Genomic DNA, 19,407 nt, shown 5'->3' on the forward strand with positions numbered 1-19,407 from the left:
ATAACTTAATTTTTTGTTATATTCGTTAGAACTATATTACTAATTAAGTGCTTCAATATCCTGTTTATAAATTGATTAAAAAAATAAGTTATTATTTATTTAATTTATAACCTAGTTAATATTTTTATTAATAAACTTTTATTTAAATAGTTAATAGTTATAAATATTGCACGTTTTTTCTAATAGACAGACAAACCGGCGAACTAACGAACATTTTGAAATTGTTTAATCTAACATACGATTAAAAATTTCACTGCAAATCTTATCTAAAGTTAAATAATTCTTATGATTAACAAGTGGCAGTGGGTCCCCTAGTTGCACACTTAATCTTAAATTAGATTAATGCAAACAGAGTTTAATCATAATGATATTTTTATTTTTTTATTGTCTGGTTCAAGAGAATTTTTGTTTAAATCTAATCTTAATCGATTGCTTAAGTATTTTGTTAAATAATAAATAAAAATCTGAACAAAAGTCTAGCGGAGGCCATCACGTTACGGTTTGACAGCTAAGAACCGTAAATCCCCTTAGACATGTTTTCAAAACAAATCGGTTAATGACTTGTATGCCCCTGAAAAAAAGTTTTCGAAGGAAACAAATTTACTTTGTTTTTATTTACAACATAATTTAAGGGTCTTATTTATAATCTTTAAAAAAAAGTTTATAAAACAAATTTTTTATAAATCTTTGATAAATTATGAAAAATAAGACCTTTGATCCAAAAAGGAATTGGGTTTTACAAAAAATCATTATATATATTTTTTTTTAATTTAGGAAAACTTTCCAGAGACTTATCTTTAAGTTATTCAAATTTCGTTAAAAAGAATTTATTACTTTAAAAAATGTTTTTGTTAAATTTTGAAAACTTATATTTATTTCCAATTTCCCTAATAAAACTAATTTGTTATTCATACCCCCATATACATAATCGCAATATTTGTTTATGACTTCAATTATAATATAAGATTAAAATTATTTAATCGCAATTCTAATAAAGACTAAAGTCGAATATTAATCAAATCAATCAAACATTGCAATCAAAAAAGACTCTATTGCACAAAAAAACTAATCTTTAAAATCGTTAACCATAAAAAAGTTCCATTTTCTAAATTTTGACTATCTAAAAGATTAATAAACAATTATGTACATATATTGTTTCTAACCTCCACAAAAACACACCTCTATAAACAAAAATACCCCCATTAACACTTGACGACCCATAGCAAATACTTCGAGGGAGAGGTGGTGGCTATATTTTTAGACAACTCATCATAAAAAAAGCCTCTTATCGAACAGTAAATTAATTAACTATACAATTATATTAATAATTTTATAGCTTATAACTTTGCAGCGGTTTTATACAAAAAGAATTTTTTTATAAAGTATTATAATCCCTCCATTTTTATAAAGTATTATAAGTTTTTTAATTTCAAATTAAAAACATTATTTTCTTTTGTTATTTTCAGCTAAATCCGCTACTTTCTTCCAATGATGAAATCCAAGTATGAGAATATGAAAATTATATACAACCGCAGTAAGTTTGGTTGGTATTGGGCTCCGGTGTTTATAGCATTTTGGTTTCTGCTCTTCTATCTGGCTGTCATACCCAGTTTTCACTATATGCCCGATAGCCTTCTAATAGCCGATGAGCCAAATCATCCAGGACGCTTTATAGGAGAACGTGCTGAAAACACTTTACTTAGACTAACGAAAATTGGTCCCAAAGTTGTGGGTAGTCCCGCCAATGAACAGTCAGTGGTGGCCTTTTTATTAGGAGAAATATCTCAAATACGTTCTGAAGCCCGTTTGGATTTGTTCGATATTGAGGAAGATGTTCAAATAGCTTCGGGCAATTATGTTCTCTGGAAAATGGTCAATTGTTATCAGAGCATTCAAAATGTTGTGGTAAAGATAACACCAAAGAATTCGAATAGCACTTCTGCTTTACTAATTAATAGTCATTATGATACGGTTCCCGGTAGTTCGGGTGCTGGTGATGCTGGTATGATGATTGTTATTATGTTGGAAACAATAAGAGCCATTACCAAATATGAGACTGAACTAATGCATCCTGTTGTTTTTCTGTTCAATGGAGCTGAAGAGAATCCTTTGCAGGGTTCCCATGCCTTTATTACACAACACGACTGGGCGCGAAGTGTTAAGTAAGTTTTTTTTAAGATTATAGATACGACTATAGGCCAGACTATAGACTAGACTATAGACTAGACTATAGACTAGACTATAGACTCGACTATAGACTAGACTATAGACTAGACTGTAGACTCGACTATAGACTAGACTATAGACTAGACTATCGACTAGACTATAGACTACACTATAGACTAGACTATAGACTAGACTATAGACTCGACTATAGACTAGACTATAGACTAGACTATAGACTAGACTATAGACTAGACTATAGACTAGACTATAGACTAGACTATAGACTAGACTATAGACTAGACTAGACTATAGACTAGACTATAGACTAGACTATAGACTAGACTATACTAGACTATAGACTAGACTATAGACTAGACTATAGACTAGACTATAGACTAGACTATAGACTAGACTATAGACTAGACTATAGACTAGACTATAGACTAGACTATAGACTAGACTATAGACTAGACTATAGACTAGACTATAGACTAGACTATAGACTAGACTATAGACTAGACTATAGACTAGACTATAGACTAGACTATAGACTAGACTATAGACTAGACTATAGACTAGACTATAGACTAGACTATAGACTAGACTATAGACTAGACTATAGACTAGACTATAGACTAGACTATAGACTATTTCCTTTTTAATGAAAATTTAAAAACCAATTCTAATATAATTCAATATCGTTTTTATTTTCCAGAGCTGTTATTAATTTAGATTCAGCTGGCTCTGGTGGTCGTGAAATTCTCTTTCAATCTGGTCCCGATCATCCTTGGCTTATGAAGGTAACTTAAGATTACTTGTAATGTAAAATTTTAAATCTAATCAATTTCCCTTAATTTATTCCTATTAGTATTATGGCGCCAATATTGTACATCCTTATGCCTCCACCATCGGCGAAGAATTATTTCAAAATGGTTTTGTACCCTCCGAAACAGATTATAGAATTTTCCGTGATTTTGGTAATATACCCGGCTTGGATATGGCACACACTTATAACGGTTTTGTCTACCACACAAAATATGATCGTTTCAATGCTATACCCAGAAAAACATATCAATCGACTGGTGACAATGTTTTGGCTTTGGTGAAAGCTTTGGCAAATGCTCCTGAGTTAGAGGATCCAGCAGTAAGTATAGGAGTTAGGGGTTTCTAAAACAAAAACCTTTTAATGTTTTTTTTTTGTTTTTTGCTTTATTACAAAACAGAAACATGCTGAAGGTCACATGGTTTTCTATGATGTTTTGGGCTGGTTTATTGTTTACTATTCCGAACAAACTGGTCTTATTATCAATATTGTATTGTGTGTTTTGTTTATTATTACTTTATTGGCCTATATCTGGAATATGGCCCATCACACGGGCATGTTTAGACGTCGTATATTTACCAAATTTGGCATATTGCTTGCCATCCAGCTATCGGCCGTAGTGCTGACCGTTTTGGTTAGCATATTCATAGCCTGGTTTTTGGATGCTGTTAGTTTATCGATGACTTGGTTTAAACAAACTTGGATTGTTTTCGGTTTATATTTCTGTCCCATATTCTTTATTTTGGGCATATTACCGGCCATTTACTTGGGTTATACTAAAGAACATGGTTTGCCTTTGGCCTATGCCTTGCAACTGCTGATGCATGCCCATTGTTTGATATTGACCATAATAGCCGTGATCATGATCTCATTCGGCATACGTTCAGCGTTTTTGATAACGTTAAGCATTGGCTTCTATACGTTATCAGTGATCTTGAATATTGCTACTTGTTTCCATAAGAAAAGTAAGTGTGTTAAAATTGATATTTGTTTTTGTAATAAAATAACTTGTGAATTATCTGTTTATAGATTTCCTTTGGCTTATACCTCATTGTGTTTGCCAGATCTTTCCATTCCTTTTGTATTCCTACTTCTGTTATGCTTTCTATGTGATTTTCATACCCATGCAGGGTCGTGATGGTGCCAATTCGAATCCTGAATTATTAATTGGTGGTTTTACTGTATTGATTTGCTTGTTATTTGCTCCCTTCTTGGTAAGTTTTAAAAAGTTATGAGTTAAATGTTTGGGTTTTTATTTAATTTGTTTTTGTTGTTGTTTTTCAAATTAGGTGCCTTTGCTGTGCTTGTTCCGCAAATCAAAAACTATTATTTCTCTATTCGGTGCAATTTGCCTAATATTCATTATATTGGCGGCTACTTCGGTTGGTTTTCCCTATGCTGAAAAAGATGCTCCACAAAGATTTTATGCAGTGGTAAGTATTTCAACGGAATTGCTTATATTTTGAAACTATATTGTAAAAAACCTAAAAATCCATTACAAAATTCAATTCTGAACACAAATTTTCAATCTAGCACACTACACGCACTTTCCATGAGGGAGATCCAGCCATGACAGTACGTCGTAATGATTCTGGCTACTATGTTGTACCCGTTGATCGTCGACCACACACTATAGATTTCATGTTTAAAAATCAAAATCTCGAAAAGTCCGGCAAAGCTGATTGTGACACCGAATTAATGTGTGGCTATCCCATCTACAGTAGCAGATGGTTGGGTTGGAAGTAAGTAAACAAATCATTTATTACTTAAACACTTACTAAATGAAAATATTTATTTTACAGAGAACAAAGTTTCTTTATACCCGCCTCAGCTCCCGCTCAAGGTGGTTGGCCTAAAATGCAAATAATATCGAAGAGGCAAACTACCTCAAGAAATATTTTATTTACCTTGGAAATCTCGGGACCCGATCATATGAGCATGTTTATAGAACCTTTGAAAGATACCAAATTAAAGGACTGGTCATTTACCAAAATTCCTATAGATGAGAAATTCGAGCCACCCTATTTTGTTTACTTCTCTTATGCCTTAGATCCCACGCCTTTGAGATTTAATTTAGAATTTGAGGTAAGTTTCAGAAACTAAAGTTAAAGAAGTGTTTAATGTAACTCCATGTTTATTATTACAGCGTGAAAGTGCCGACTGGTCGGGTGCCACATTCGACATTGCCATTATAGGTCATAAGATTCATGATGAAATCTATAATACTCAAGATTTTAGATCATTCTTAGCCTCTTTCCCTGCCTGGGCTTATGTTAGTTCATGGACGAGTTCTTTCGAAAGTTGGAGATTATAAACTTAAATAAGAGTTTAAAGAATAAAAAAACTCCCCATAGCTTTAGTTTTATATTTATTTAGTGATTTATTTGTTGCCACTGAAAATGAACAAAGTGTTTAGAACAATGAACGAACGAGAAAAAAACACAGATTTAATCTAATGAATACTTACACCAACATTGTCCTTTACACCTTTTAATTTTATAAAATAACACAAAAAAATATATGTATGTATATGAATGTATTTATATATGTAGTCCTTAAGAAAGCTCATTTAATTAGTTTTTAATATTATTTACCTAAAAAACACCTACACAACGATTTGATTTAAAGAAACAAACATTTTAAATGAAAATATAATAAAAATTTTTTATTTTAAATTAAAATAAATTAAAAAACTTTTCTCAATTATTTACTTAAAATTGCCAGCTTTCATAGGAGGCAGCCCAATTAGTGGGATAAACCCATTCTGGGAATGTTTGCAGAAATTCTTGATATTCTTTAGTATAAGTGTGAGTATGATAAAGAAAATGGGCACCCACAGCCAAACGTAAATAGGGACCTTCTACTTGTATAAAAGAATGCTAAAAAAAATATGATAAATATTTTTGAAGTTTATTTAACATTTTGTTGATATCATTAACTAACCTCTATTTCTAGCCAGAACTTTAGGGGGCTATCATCCATAGAGTAAACATGATAGATAAAATAGGGTGTTTCATAGTTTTCATTTAAAGGTGTTCTATCAAACGACCAATCTGTTACATTTACTCCAGCCAAAGGATCCACATAGATGACAACTCTGTCGGCAGCTTTTAAACTAAAATCATAACGTATTTTATTATCTGGTTTATAAACTTTGCCGGTAAGTTTCAGTTCGGTGGGTATGACTAGATTTGGACGTGCAGCTGGTATCCACATAGTTGAATTTCTGAAAAATAGAGAAATTAAGGAAGCTTTATTCAAAATTACACAGGCCAACAAATTTTTAATCCAAAGTATTGAGGTACACAGCCATGTAAAATGGAAATTTCGAAATAGTTCTAACTTTTACCAAAAATAGTACTTGTTTAGGTTAAAAGTACTTAATTACTTTTCGGTTTAGGATTTGACTAGTCTAAACTAGACTGGTATATTGATTACACTACTCTATTAACTAGTTAATGGACTAAACTATTCTATAATCTATGGACTAGCCTATAGTTTATGGCATAGTATATGGACTCTCATATGATATAACACAATTTATTAATGAAAGTGTATTCGTATTATAACTTCTCAAAAATGAGTTCTTAAAACTTTTGGACACGATAATTCGAAAAACTAATGTCATGGGGAAATTCTGAGGCCAGATTGGGATTCTCCCAAATCCTTCAGATATGTATGCTTTGGTCTTTTTCATTCCGTAAAGTTGTCGTTTTTCTTTTTCTGAATAAAAAATATACTCAAAATCATTCCACTTTTGTTCCAAATGGGATTCTGTAACAGATAGATCTAAATCTAGTTCTTTTATACTCACTTCCAATCCATCCATCTAGAGCTATACAAAGGCAAACCACAAAATACTTCCTCCTCACACTCAGTTTTTGTCCAAGAGCTGGGTAAGGCATTTTGGAAAGTAGTATCGGCTAAACTATTTGGTCTGGTATCTACCGGTTGAATATAAAAGCCGGTATCATTCTTTAATACTCTACCATCATAATCGCGTATAACACGTTCGGTATGCTAAAATGTTTAAAAGTTTTAAAGTAAAATCTAAAAATTTAAATTTATATAACCAACCAAAACATAAAATCTTTGAGGAGCCACATCTTTCTTATAGGGAAAACCGGCAGGTGTGGCAGCAATAATAATAAATATTATAGTTAAAACACCAAATATAGAGATGAAAGTTTTGGACTTATGGAATTTATGTAAAATTGGCAGCTGAAAAAGAATTCAGAATGTAAATATATATTTTTAGTAAAAGATGTCAAAAAACTTACTATAAAACCGGCGAAATGTAAGGTAAATACCGCTACAAATAAGGAGATTAAGATTTCAGGTTTATTTTCGGGACCATCACGACCCTGCATGGGTATAAAGGTATTCAAAAATACAAAGGCCAAATAGGTATAAAACCAAAAAGGCATAACTTGACACACCAAATGCAAGGCTATATAATAGCATTCTAAAAATATTGGAAAATGATAAAACAAGTTACATACATATATAATTAAAAGTGTTGATAACTTACTAGTGGTAAATCTGGATATTATCATATTCAACAAAACCGAACTGGTATAGAAAAATATAGCAATCATGGGGAAGAAAGAAGATCTAATGCCCATACTAGTCATAACAATACAAATAATAACCAATATTATGCAGTGAGCATGCATAAAACAGGTTATAGTATCATTAATACCCAAAGGGGACTGAAAAAAAGTAATGTTTTATTTAAGGAAGTAGTAATTTTTTTCTTGTATATATCACTTACCGTTTTCTTAGACCATTGTATAAAAATACCGGGTATTATTGTCATAGCAAAGAACATGGGACAAAAGTATAGACCAAATATTAACCATTCCTCCGAATACCAGGTTTGTGTTAAACCCAAAGCATCCATTATCACCGCAATGAGTAAAGTTAAGCCAATGGCGACCAAACATGTAATAACTTGTACACAAAATATTTGCAGAAACTTTATATAAACCGATTTGCCATCACCACCACCATCTTTTTCCTCCACTCTAGCAATTAGGTATAGCGAAATACCCATAAATATTAAGGCACAACAACATACTACACTGTTTATAGCAATACCGGTAGGTTCAGTATAGCTAATCAAAAACCAACCCAAAAAATCATAATAAACAGCATGACCCTCAGCATGATCCTCCGGGTTTCTTAACTCCTCAGCATTGGCTAGAGCCCACGTTAGGGCTAAAACATTGTCACCAGTTGTTTGATAAGTGCCTCTTTGTAGATTTTGAAAATTATCATATTTGGTATGATAAATATAACCATTATAAGCATGAGCCATATCTAGACCAGGCACTCCACCATAATCTCTAAAGATGCGAAAATCAGTATCCGAGGGTACAAAATTATTTTGGAATAATTCCTCTGCTATGGTGGTGGCATAAGGATGTTTGGCAGCTTTTTGATAATACTAGAAAAATAATAATAAAATGTTATTTAAAACTAAGTTAATATTTAATAATTTCTTAAAATATATTATTTTTAATTCAATTCACTAATTAAAATAACATTTAAACTAGTTATTTTTGTGAATTTTTCATTTAAAACGATTGATATTCCTATATGTCTTTAATTACCACATCTGGCAACACTTATTATTGCTAGTTTGCTAAATAGTAACGGTACTCTAATCTGTCACTCTCACTCTCTATTGTTTTGTTTATTATTTGTTTTCGTTTATTATTAGCCGGTTACTAGTTGTCGTGTGTGCATAGCGTGGTTTAAGATTGCTCGTCAAAATTAATGAATTAACAATAGAAAAAGTGTTTTAATTTTAACAAAAACTTTATAAACTTGTTAATAAATATTTAATTAATAAAATTAAAGTGTTATATTAAAAAATTACTGCAAAAAAACTCCAGTAAATTGCTTAAGCTGAAAAGTTAGGTGGCCATAATATTGTTATTGTTCTTTTACAAGTGTATTATTGTTATTGTTGTATGTAGCTCTAGTGAAATAAAAACAATTGTTTTTGTTTATGAATGCAAATAAACTCAAGTAAATTGCAAAAAAAATTTGTCTATTTTCGTGTAAAATTGTTTAGCTATTCTTTGTTGTTGTTCATTTACACGCAAGCTTCATTGTTGTTATTGTAGTGTTTGCGTTAGTAATGCAAAAACAATTGTTTTTATTTGTGAATGCAGAAAAAAGTGTTGGAAAGTGTTTTTAAATATAAAAAAGCAGGAAATAATGTTTATTATTGTTTCCGTTAAAATCGAATGAAAATAAAAGCTATTTAAAAAATTGATGTTTAAATAAATTGAGAAAAAAATCTACAAAATAGTTAATATATTTAAATGGTTATTTATTAATGAAAAAACAAAGTTTTCTGACGCAAATTTTAAAATACAAGAGAAGAAATTTTTACTGGGTCAAATTGTTTATCAAAGGAATACTTAAATTTGTTTTTGGTAAGTTTTTCTAAGTAAATTTCATTTTTAATACATACCTTTACTAACCATGGATGATTGGGCCCAGTTTGGAAAAGTACTTCTCGCCCGCCACCTCCCGAGGAATCCAAATTGATTAAAGCTCTAAAAGAATCAAAAATTTTAAATTATAAAAATACGGCCAATTGCATTATATCAAGACTAGTTTTCACAGAGACAGAGAAATTACAAAAATGAAGTCCAATCATTAGTAAGGGTTTCGGTTATATGAGGTCTAGGAGAAATAATGGACATTTTTCAATCATTTTCGATGTTCTTCGGTCTTGGGTCAAATTTTATAAGTTTATAAAACCTTTCTGATTAAATTTGACATCTTTACACTATCTGACTTTTTGATTTTTCGTCAACTATTTTAAAATGTCTTGTCCGACGTATAGTTATAGCTTCTTTACACGATTTGTTTTGGACTCTTGGATGTCTTTAAAAAATGTTCTGGTACTAAATTCAGAGGACAACTTAAATAGTAAAACTGCAATTCAATTTCCAAAACCTATGATTATAGGCCGTACTCATTCTACTTTGGCTTTGAGACCAAAGATTTTAGTTTGAAATTGTCATCTTCATAAATGCTTCTTGGAGTTGTTATGGATTCAATCCCCTTTTTAAAGAGCGTTTCTGAAACCAGTACTATAATAGATTATTTATGTTCGAATTTGTCACCTTTGGAACTTGTTCTAGGAAAGTTTTAGAGATTTCGTTTCGTCAAACGAAATCTTCTTAACGAGAAGAGAACTTTCAAACGTTCCATATCGGTTAATTTAAACAAAAAACAGACTTTGTCTAGTTCTTCCCTTTTTTAATCACACAGGCGGATAGACTATCAACATATTGGTATTGTCTAAAGTCAAATCAAGTTAATCACTAGCCAGTCTTTCAATCGATTAACAAAAGTTTTCCATTCAACAAAAGTTGCACAAATATGTTTGTTTTACTCACTTGCAATGTGGCGCCCATTTATGTTGTGTTATAAAACCATGAGCGGCTAACAAATTACTCTCTTCGGCGCCATTTAAGAGGAAAACCACAGGATTCTTAAGTTCTTTCTCCGAAATCGATATAACCCTTAAAGTTTCCAACATTACCACAATCATAACACCAGCATCGGCTGCAGCCGGTGAACCAACTTCCGAATCAAAATGTGAATTAACCAATAAATACGAATCACTGGAAGAATTTTTTGCTGATATTTTTACAATAACATTTGAGACATTATGATAACTGGTAGCCATGCCCCACAGCATAAAGGAGCCGGAAGAGTGTTGGACATCAACCTCTATATCATAAAGATCTTGACGGGAGGCCGCTTTAATTTTCTCAATTTCATTAAGTAGAAAATTAACAGCATGTACTTCATTTTCCACGGTACCGGTAAGTTTTACACCAATCAACGATAAACCCAACAGCTGGATTTGAGCTCTTTCACCCACAAACTCATCGGGGTGGCGAGATTCATCGCGCATTAATATTGTTTTGGGATAATAATAAAAACTCGGTATGGCAGCCACATAGAAGAGTAAATACCAGGCCACACAGAATATCGGAAAACAATACCAAGGAAATTTTTTATTTTTCTTTATTTGAGCGGGATCCGGATTTAATTCAAACGTTTTACTAGTCATTTTTAAGGCGTTTTCTATTCAGAACTTCTGTTCCGAAGTTCTATTTGTCTGCTACTAATTTAAAAAACGTTAAAAGTATAATTAAACCCTCGACGAGAATACAAAACATTACGAATAAGAGATCTTATCAGTTAACAATACAGTATCAGCAATATGATTAAACTTATTAAAATAACGAAGTTTATATTTAATATATTTATAACAAAAAAAAAAGGTTATTTGATTAAAAATGAACAAAAGATTAACCCAATAGCTGGGTATGTATGTATTGCTATAATCTAAAATGTTAATGATTATAAAAATATGTTTGTTGTTTACGGGGGATTAATGAGGACATTAGTTCGCCTACATACATATGTTTTATTTTGTAGGGCTGAAGCTATTTGTGAAATAGTTTAAAAGCAAAGGAAATTGCATCAGAAATCAAGATTTCAAATATATTACAATATATGTTCTTTCAACTCTATGTGTATCTACAGATAATAAAATTTGAAATATATTCAAAATTCTGAAAAATCTTTTCAGTTTTTTTTTCAGAATTTTGCTCATATGTACGTATGAACCGATTTTGCTCATTTTAAAAAGGAATCATCTTGAAAGCCTTTCTTATGGAATTATATATAAAAGATTTTGATTCTGAAGATATCTGAGGTCTTCTGGAACTGGATTTCATAACACATACAGACAGACGATTATTTCTTAATACGTTATTCAAGATTTGGAAACTTGATTTCAAGATACATATGAACAGACACAAATAATTCCCCATCTATAAGGATTCAGAATGTCAATTATACATCTTAACCAAATCCACATCTTATATCTTTTATGTTCTAAATTCAAGTCCAACATTATTATTTGTTATTAAAGGCACATTGTGCAAATACAAAAACTTTATTAAATTTTTATCTACAATAAATTAAAAATATTTCTCTCAGGATTAAGTAAAAACCGACCCCGGTAACCTAATAATACCAGGTATCATAGGAAGCAGGCCAAGCTATAGGATCCACATATTTAGGGAAACTGGCTAAGAATTTCTTAAAATCAGCTGTTTGTTTACTTTCGTCATGATTCCAATGACCAGTAAGACCAATCTCAAAAGCAGGAGTACTCCAATCGCCAGATTTGCGCTAAAATAAGAATAAAAAAACTTCCATTAAAATCTATTAACTTTAAAACCTTTGATCCTCAAAACGTACCTCAATCTCTAGCCAGAATTTCAAGGGATCTCCATTAACACCATAAGAGAAATAGATAAAGTATGGTGGCTGCCAGCCCATGCGCAAAGGTGTCCAGTGGAAAGACCAATTTGTTATCTTACCATCACCTACCGGTCTTATGAATAAGCCCATATGATCAGGACCCGTTAATTCCATGTCATAGCGTAATTTAGTTTTACTAATTTGATTTTTTGCCAATACCTTTACCGAGGGTATTAAATCGAAAGTGGGACTGGGGGCGGGAATCCAAACACTGGAGGTTCTGTTAAAAGGAGAAGACATATCATATAATGAATGTGGGATAATGTTTAAAGATAAACCCACCTAGCCTTTACCCATCTATGATTGTACAAGGGTAAACCACAATACATTTCATTCTCACAATCTTCCACAATGGACTGGGCCAAAGTCATATTGGTAACATGATCTATAAAAAGTGAAGAAAAGAAGAAAAAATTAATAATATTGAAAACCGATGAATCAAATATTATTCTAGAAGGAAAGTTTGTTTAAGATTAAGGTATTGTCCATTAGAAGGCGTCAATCAAGATCGTTTTTATCTAATTGGAAATAAACTTACTTTTAACGGTATAGGTACGTCTATCTTGAGGCAACATGAAGTAACCGGTTTCCACACGACGAACTTCATTATTCATATCCCGGAAAGTGCGACGAGCATGAATAATAGAGAATCTTTGTACATTAGTTTCGGGTCTATAGGGGAAACCCAAAGGAGTAGCAGCCACAATCAAACAAACCAAGGTAATAGCCAACAAAGAACATATAATAGTCTTTGATCTATGGAACAAGTTAAGAGCTGGAATCTAAAATAAAATGAATTAATATAAATCTTTATAAATAAAATGGTTCAAAAGAAGACTCACCATGAAACCTCCCGTTAAGACGCCCACACCCACAGTGAAAGCACAAATGATCAAATCGGGATTAACACCAGCGCCAAAGCGACCAGTCATGGGTATAAAGGTAACAAAGAAACCATGAGAAACATAGGCATAGAATAGGAATGGAGGTATACCAAAAATGATGTGAGGAATTAACCAAGGAATAGCTATAAGTAAAAATAAATTTAGAAGATTTATAAAGATAGTAAAACAAAATTTAGAACATAATGCAAAACTTACGCTTATTGTGCAATTTGGTGGCCAAATTAACAATCAAACCCAAGGTATAGAACAACAAAGTAATCATAAACATAAAGGCCGAACGGATATTGCAAATGGTCAAAACCAGAGTCAACAAGGCCAAGAAAATGCAATGGCAGTGTAGCAAAAGCTGTACACGATGACCTATAGGAAAACGATCCTGTAACCGAAATAAATAAATTAAAACCTTTTCTTCCCAAATCTTAATATAACTTACATCTTGTGTATAATGGAAATAAATCGCGGGAACTATAGCAAAACCAAAGAACAGCGGGCAGAAGTAAAGACCCAAAATCAACCAGGAATTGGAAAACCAAGACATGGGCAGATGTACCAAGTCCATAAACATGCCCATAAAGAAGCACAAAGTGGCGGCAGCCAAAACAGCTATAACTTGCACCAAAAATGTATACATGGAACGTTTCAAAACCGTTACCAATTTTACGCCCACATTATTGGCCATCATTCGGAAGGAATAAGCACAAGCGGCCAAGGCAGCCAATGACACTATAACATTCAATATAATACCCTCAGTTTCGGAATAGAAAACCAAGAAAGAACCCATAACATCGAAGAAAATGGTATGACCTTCGGCATATTTCTAAAGAAAAGAAAAAAAGAAATCAATAATTAAGAAACATTTGAAATATTTCAAAACTCACCGAACTATCTTCCAATTCTGGGGCATTGGCCAGTTCACGCACCAAGGCTAAAACATTGTCACCGGTATTTTGTAAAGTACCACGGGGTAAAACTTCGGGACGATCGAAACGGGTATGATAAACATAACCGTTATATTGATGAGCCATATCGAGACCGGGAACTTTACCATGATCACGGAAAATACGAAAATCGGTATCAGAGGGTATAAAATGACGTTGGAACATTTCCTCAGCCACAGTGGAGGCATAAGGATGAACAACAGCACGGCGATAATGTCTCATAAGCCAGGGATGATTAGGACCAGATTGGAATAAAATTTCCCTACCACCATTACCAGCTGAATCCAAATTGATTAAAGCCCTAAAGGAAAACATAAATTTAAATAAATACAATTTGAATTTTGAACAAAATCCACCACTTACTTGCAATTCTTCGCCCATTTATGTTGAGTTATAAAAGCATGCGAAGCCTGCAAAGGATTCTCTTCGGCACCGTTAAACAAAAACACTACAGGATGTTTCAAAGGATTATTCGATTGTGAGAGAACTCTTATGGTCTCCAACATAATAGCCACCATAGCACCATCATCACCAGCACCCGGTCCAAAAGGTACGGTATCATAATGACTGTTCACCAACAAATACGAAGTGCCATTATAACCTTTAGGACCAATTTTGATCAAAAAGTTCTGTATACTTTGATACATATTCACCATTGACCAGTGACAATAACTACCCGAAGCAATTTGTACATCAGCTTCGATATCATAAAGATCTTTAGCTTCCGATTTCAGCTTCTGTACATAACTCATAAAGTATTTAATGGCTCCCTGTTCATTGGCACTGCTACCCACAACACGTGGTCCCAAATCCACCAGTTTCTGTAGATTAATTTCCGCTCGTTCGGCTATAAAGGAATCGGGATATTTAGCCTCATCTTTAATGTTTAAAGGTTTGGGTAAACGATGGAAGGCCGGTATGGCTATGGTATAGTATAATAATATCCAGAATGATAGAAAGACGGGAGCCCAATACCATTGGATCTTGTTGTGTCTAACAAAGAAACGTTGAAAGCCTTTACCCTGCAATTAGAGACACATGTAAAGAATGTCGATTAATGTTTTGGTGCAATAAATCTTATCTGTTTTGAAAGAAATATCGGTGATAAGCGATAGTGCAATTAGACTTTGCTGATCATGCACTCAAGATTAGGAAAATTTTAAGCTGTTAATCAGTTAAATAAATTGTTCAAATATTAAAGTGTGGTGGCAACTGTTTGAAGGTTCTTTAACATATTTATAAACCAGGAAATCCGTTATTATTTCATATCTATAACTTCATATATAACTTGAATACAAATTTGAATAATTTTTATAAAATAACTAATTCTAGAAGTGCAATCCTTATAAGTTCTAGAGATTCTAAAGTTCTCTTAATAAGTCTTTTGGGAACCTTGTCTTTGACATGAAGACGGATGAATGAATCGAAATTTCAAATACATTCGATAAATTATGAATGTACCCTTGAAACCTCGAAACTGTTAGAATTTGTTCTAAATTAATCAGTTCTAGAATAGGTGCAAATAGAACCATTTCAGAATATTGTACCTTGGAACTAGTGACATCGCCATTACTTCAGGAACCCGTTCTATGGTACGTTATTGGATTCTAAGGAGTTTTTATTAATTTAATGGAATGTATACTAGTTGCGAAGTTTACAAAAGTGCGGACTGGATAATTTCAAAATATTAAGAATTTTTCTAAAGATTAAAGAGTTAACTTTCTCTGTTATCAAAATTGGTCTCAATCTTTCTAAATTTCAAAGAAAAATTGCTGAAAAAAGAACTAATTCCAGAATAATTCTAAAACTTCTCTAGAACTAGTTTCGAGGGTGACATAAAGCACTGAAGAACTGGTTCCTGAAGAACAGTTTCATAGAACAAGTGTAAAGCCTTGACAGAACCAGTTAAGAATGTGATAAATTTGAACAAATATCATTAGAATCACTTCCAAACTACAACGGCATCAGGCTATAATCATGGGTGCTGGAACTAGTTATGGAACTAATACAATTTTTCCTGAGTAATGTGAAATAAACTCTGAAAAAAGAATTAGTTCTAGAAACATTTCTAGGTTTATATTAAAATTAGTTTCGAGAACGACCACCACAGACATAATCACTGGCAAAAGTACTAGTTTCAGAACCATTCTAAATAATGAATGTTGACTCTAAAACGTTTCCTTAGAATAAAATCTTTAAGGTCTAAATTTTGAATATAAATGTGTACATTTAAAGGCAAACTGGAACCAGTATATGCTACTATATACCTGGAGAATGTAGGAATAATTACTAACAAGTTTTCGTAACAGATGAAGAGTTAAAGTTCTTCAGATTGTTGCCTTATCGAATATTAAATTTGGATTCAATTAAATAAATATAGATTTTTAGTTAACCTTTAAACTGTCAACATTTTTTTCAAATAATTTCCAGAAAAATATTGAAATAATAACCTGTTGCCCCACCAATTTCCAATGGCTACCTATAAACCTTAATAAATCAAACCCCTTGAAAATAATAAAACTGTTTTCATAATCTATCTTAATTTTGTTATCTTATCTCATGTGTCTATTCATATACATTTAGGTTGGTTGGTGCATGTTTTTAAAATTGACAATATGTTTTTTTTTTCACCTAAATATTTTTCGGTTAAATATTCCATAGATTAACACTATTTATATAGACTACTCGCTACTCATACAAAGTTCAATTGAAATATAATTTTGCTTACCTCATCGGTTGATTGGTGGCGTTGTAATAGAGGATCTGCTGCTCTGGGATCGGGAGACGGTAAAACCCGTCTTCTTATATTGGTATTGGTAGACATTTCTTTTCAATACATTAACCAATTCCCGTTTTTTCACTGCACTTTTAGAACGTCTTTTAACGATAGCAACTTCTTAAATACTAAATGACCAATGAAAATTTTTGAAATACTAATTTTCTAATCAAATCCCAAAAGAACCTACTTAGTTGCTAGAAAACATTGTGTGGACTGTTTTAGTTAGACAAACAACATATCGAAGCGATAAACAAAGTGAAATTAAATTGCGTATCTTATCTGTCAGATGCCGGTTTTATGTTGTTGTTGCTGTTTTTTATTTTATAGTAGAAATATCAAACTTTAATACAAACATACATACATGTGTATGTTTAAAGGTGTTTTTTTTTTCTTCTATTTGTTGCCGATAATCAAACGAATTATTGTGAGAAACAAACAAATATTACTCACTTAGCAAATGTGTATGTCATGAGTTAAAAGGCCGAATATATATAAACATTTACAATATTCGGTGGCAAGACAACTTTAGTAAAATAAAAAAAAACCTATTTTTAAAATTTTTAACTTTACAAGCACTTTGCAGATAAACTACAATTACAATTTTAACAAAATCCTAAATAATTAATCCAATATCGATTAAATTATTAATATTCTTTTCATATACCTGATCTTTATAAAACGATCAGTAATTAAACTAAAGGACTACAACGGATACGTTATTTTTATTTATTTTCATTGTATTTATTTTAAGATCTACTGACACTTTTCGTTTATTTGTCACTTTAGTGAACCTTTGATTCTCTAGCAAAACTGTGTTATATTATTATTGTAGATTTCTTTAAAAACTGTCACTTTTTACAATTTTGTTTAATGATCCATAAGAGAAAGTTACTGTCTCTTAGTGCTTTAAAATCAAAGTTACTTAAATTAACTTTCTTCTTCTACAATAACTCTTAAAAAATGCAATTTATTAAATAGTTTTGATGATCATATGGTTTTGTTACGATCATATGTTTTCATTTCTTTGATGCTGGCAACAATTCGGAGAACAAGTAGGTTTGTGTCTGAGATGTTGTGGTTGGTGTATTCATTAGCTCACAATGTTGCCATCTTGAAAAATTATTTATTTCTTATATGGATTTGTGGCAAAAACTAAAGGCCCTAAGGCAAAACTAATTAAAATCTGTGGTCACTTCTATCACCCACCAAAAATCAATTTTTGAGTGAAAACATAAAAGTCCATTTTGTGGCTAAACTAAAGGCCCTAGGGCAAAACTATTTAAAATCTATGATCACTTCTATCTCCAACCAAAAATCAATTTTTGAGTGAAAACATAAAAGTCCATTTTCTGGCTAAACTAAAGGCCCTAGGGCAAAACTAATTAAAATCTGTGATCACTTCTATCTCCCACCAAAAATCGATGTTTGAGTGAAAACATAAAAGTCCATTTTCTGGCTAAACTAAAGGCCCTAGGACAAAACTAATTGAAATCTGTGATCACTTCTATTTCACACCAAAAATCGATTTTTGAGTGGAAACATAAAAGTCCATTTTCTGGCTAAACTAAAGGCCCTAGGACAAAACTAATTGAAATCTGTGATCACTTCTATTTCCCACCAAAAATCAATTTTTCAGTGAAAACATAAAAGCCCATTTTCTGGCTAAACTAAAGGCCCTAGGACAAAACTAATTAAAATCTGTGATCACTTCTATCTCCCACCAAAAATCGATTTTTGAGTGAAAACATAAAAGTCCATTTTCTGGCTAAACTAAAGGCCCTAGGGCAAAACTAATTGAAATCTGTGATCACTTCTATTTCCCACCAAAAATTGATTTTTGAGTGAAAACATAAATGTCCATATTCTGGCTAAACTAAAGGCCCTAGGGCAAAACTAATTAAAATCTGTGATCACTTCTATCTCCCACCAAAAATCGATTTTTGAGTAAAAACATAAAAGTCCATTTTCTGGCTAAACTAAAGGCACTAGGGCAAAACTAATTAAAATCTATGATCACTTCTATTTCCCACCAAAAATCGATTTTTGAGTGAAAACATAAAAGTCCATTTTCTGGCTAAACTAAAGGCCCTAGGACAAAACTAATTGAAATCTCTGATCACTTCTATCTCCCACCAAAAATCGATTTTTGAGTGAAAACATAAAAGTCCATTTTCTGGCTAAACTAAAGGTCCTAGGACAAAACTAATTAAAATTTGTGATCACTTCTATTTCCCACCAAAAATCGATTTTTGAATGAAAACATAAAAGTCCATTTTCTGGCTAAACTAAAGGCCCTAGGGCAAAACTAATTAAAATCTGTGATCACTTCTATCTCCCACCAAAAAGAGATTTTTGAGTGAAAACATAAAAGTCCATTTTCTGGCTAAACTAAAGGCCCTAGGGCAAAACTAATTAAAATCTGTG

General features: G+C 32.0%; 3 protein-coding genes across 5 annotated transcripts in view; 1 reads left to right on the forward strand and 2 right to left on the reverse strand.

Annotated features, from left to right (window-relative positions):
- LOC119601352 (endoplasmic reticulum metallopeptidase 1) overlaps positions 1-5,490 on the forward strand; it is a 36,416-nt gene extending 30,926 nt beyond the window's left edge. For all 3 annotated transcript variants that reach the window (XM_037952264.1, XM_037952262.1, XM_037952263.1), the window contains exons 2-10: positions 1,467-2,162; positions 2,882-2,966; positions 3,035-3,310; positions 3,390-3,954; positions 4,019-4,203; positions 4,279-4,422; positions 4,523-4,731; positions 4,792-5,074; positions 5,136-5,490. In XM_037952264.1, the coding sequence (XP_037808192.1) occupies positions 1,489-2,162; positions 2,882-2,966; positions 3,035-3,310; positions 3,390-3,954; positions 4,019-4,203; positions 4,279-4,422; positions 4,523-4,731; positions 4,792-5,074; positions 5,136-5,303 (2,589 nt within the window). In that variant the 5' untranslated portion in view covers positions 1,467-1,488 and the 3' untranslated portion in view covers positions 5,304-5,490. The remainder of the gene's footprint in view (positions 1-1,466; positions 2,163-2,881; positions 2,967-3,034; positions 3,311-3,389; positions 3,955-4,018; positions 4,204-4,278; positions 4,423-4,522; positions 4,732-4,791; positions 5,075-5,135) is intronic.
- Positions 5,491-5,626: 136 nt separating this feature from the next.
- LOC119601350 (endoplasmic reticulum metallopeptidase 1) lies at positions 5,627-11,162 on the reverse strand. Its single transcript, XM_037952260.1, has 9 exons — positions 10,414-11,162; positions 9,477-9,561; positions 7,764-8,438; positions 7,521-7,701; positions 7,270-7,454; positions 7,067-7,210; positions 6,804-7,009; positions 5,933-6,215; positions 5,627-5,868 (listed from the first exon to the last, which is right to left on the reverse strand). Exons 1-9 carry the CDS (start codon positions 11,094-11,096, stop codon positions 5,701-5,703), a joined length of 2,610 nt encoding a protein of 869 aa, XP_037808188.1. The 5' UTR covers positions 11,097-11,162; the 3' UTR covers positions 5,627-5,700.
- Positions 11,163-11,959: 797 nt separating this feature from the next.
- On the reverse strand, positions 11,960-17,797 carry LOC119601349 (endoplasmic reticulum metallopeptidase 1). Its single transcript, XM_037952259.1, has 10 exons — positions 16,933-17,797; positions 14,568-15,226; positions 14,145-14,505; positions 13,700-14,083; positions 13,462-13,642; positions 13,204-13,388; positions 12,900-13,143; positions 12,644-12,746; positions 12,299-12,581; positions 11,960-12,229 (listed from the first exon to the last, which is right to left on the reverse strand). Exons 1-10 carry the CDS (start codon positions 17,026-17,028, stop codon positions 12,062-12,064), a joined length of 2,664 nt encoding a protein of 887 aa, XP_037808187.1. The 5' UTR covers positions 17,029-17,797; the 3' UTR covers positions 11,960-12,061.
- Positions 17,798-19,407: the final 1,610 nt, after the last annotated feature.

Source organism: Lucilia sericata, unplaced genomic scaffold (assembly GCF_015586225.1).
Source record: "Lucilia sericata isolate MDLA Ls3-8-SP2 unplaced genomic scaffold, ASM1558622v1 Contig000159F_arrow, whole genome shotgun sequence".
Lineage (NCBI taxonomy): Eukaryota > Metazoa > Arthropoda > Insecta > Diptera > Calliphoridae > Lucilia > Lucilia sericata.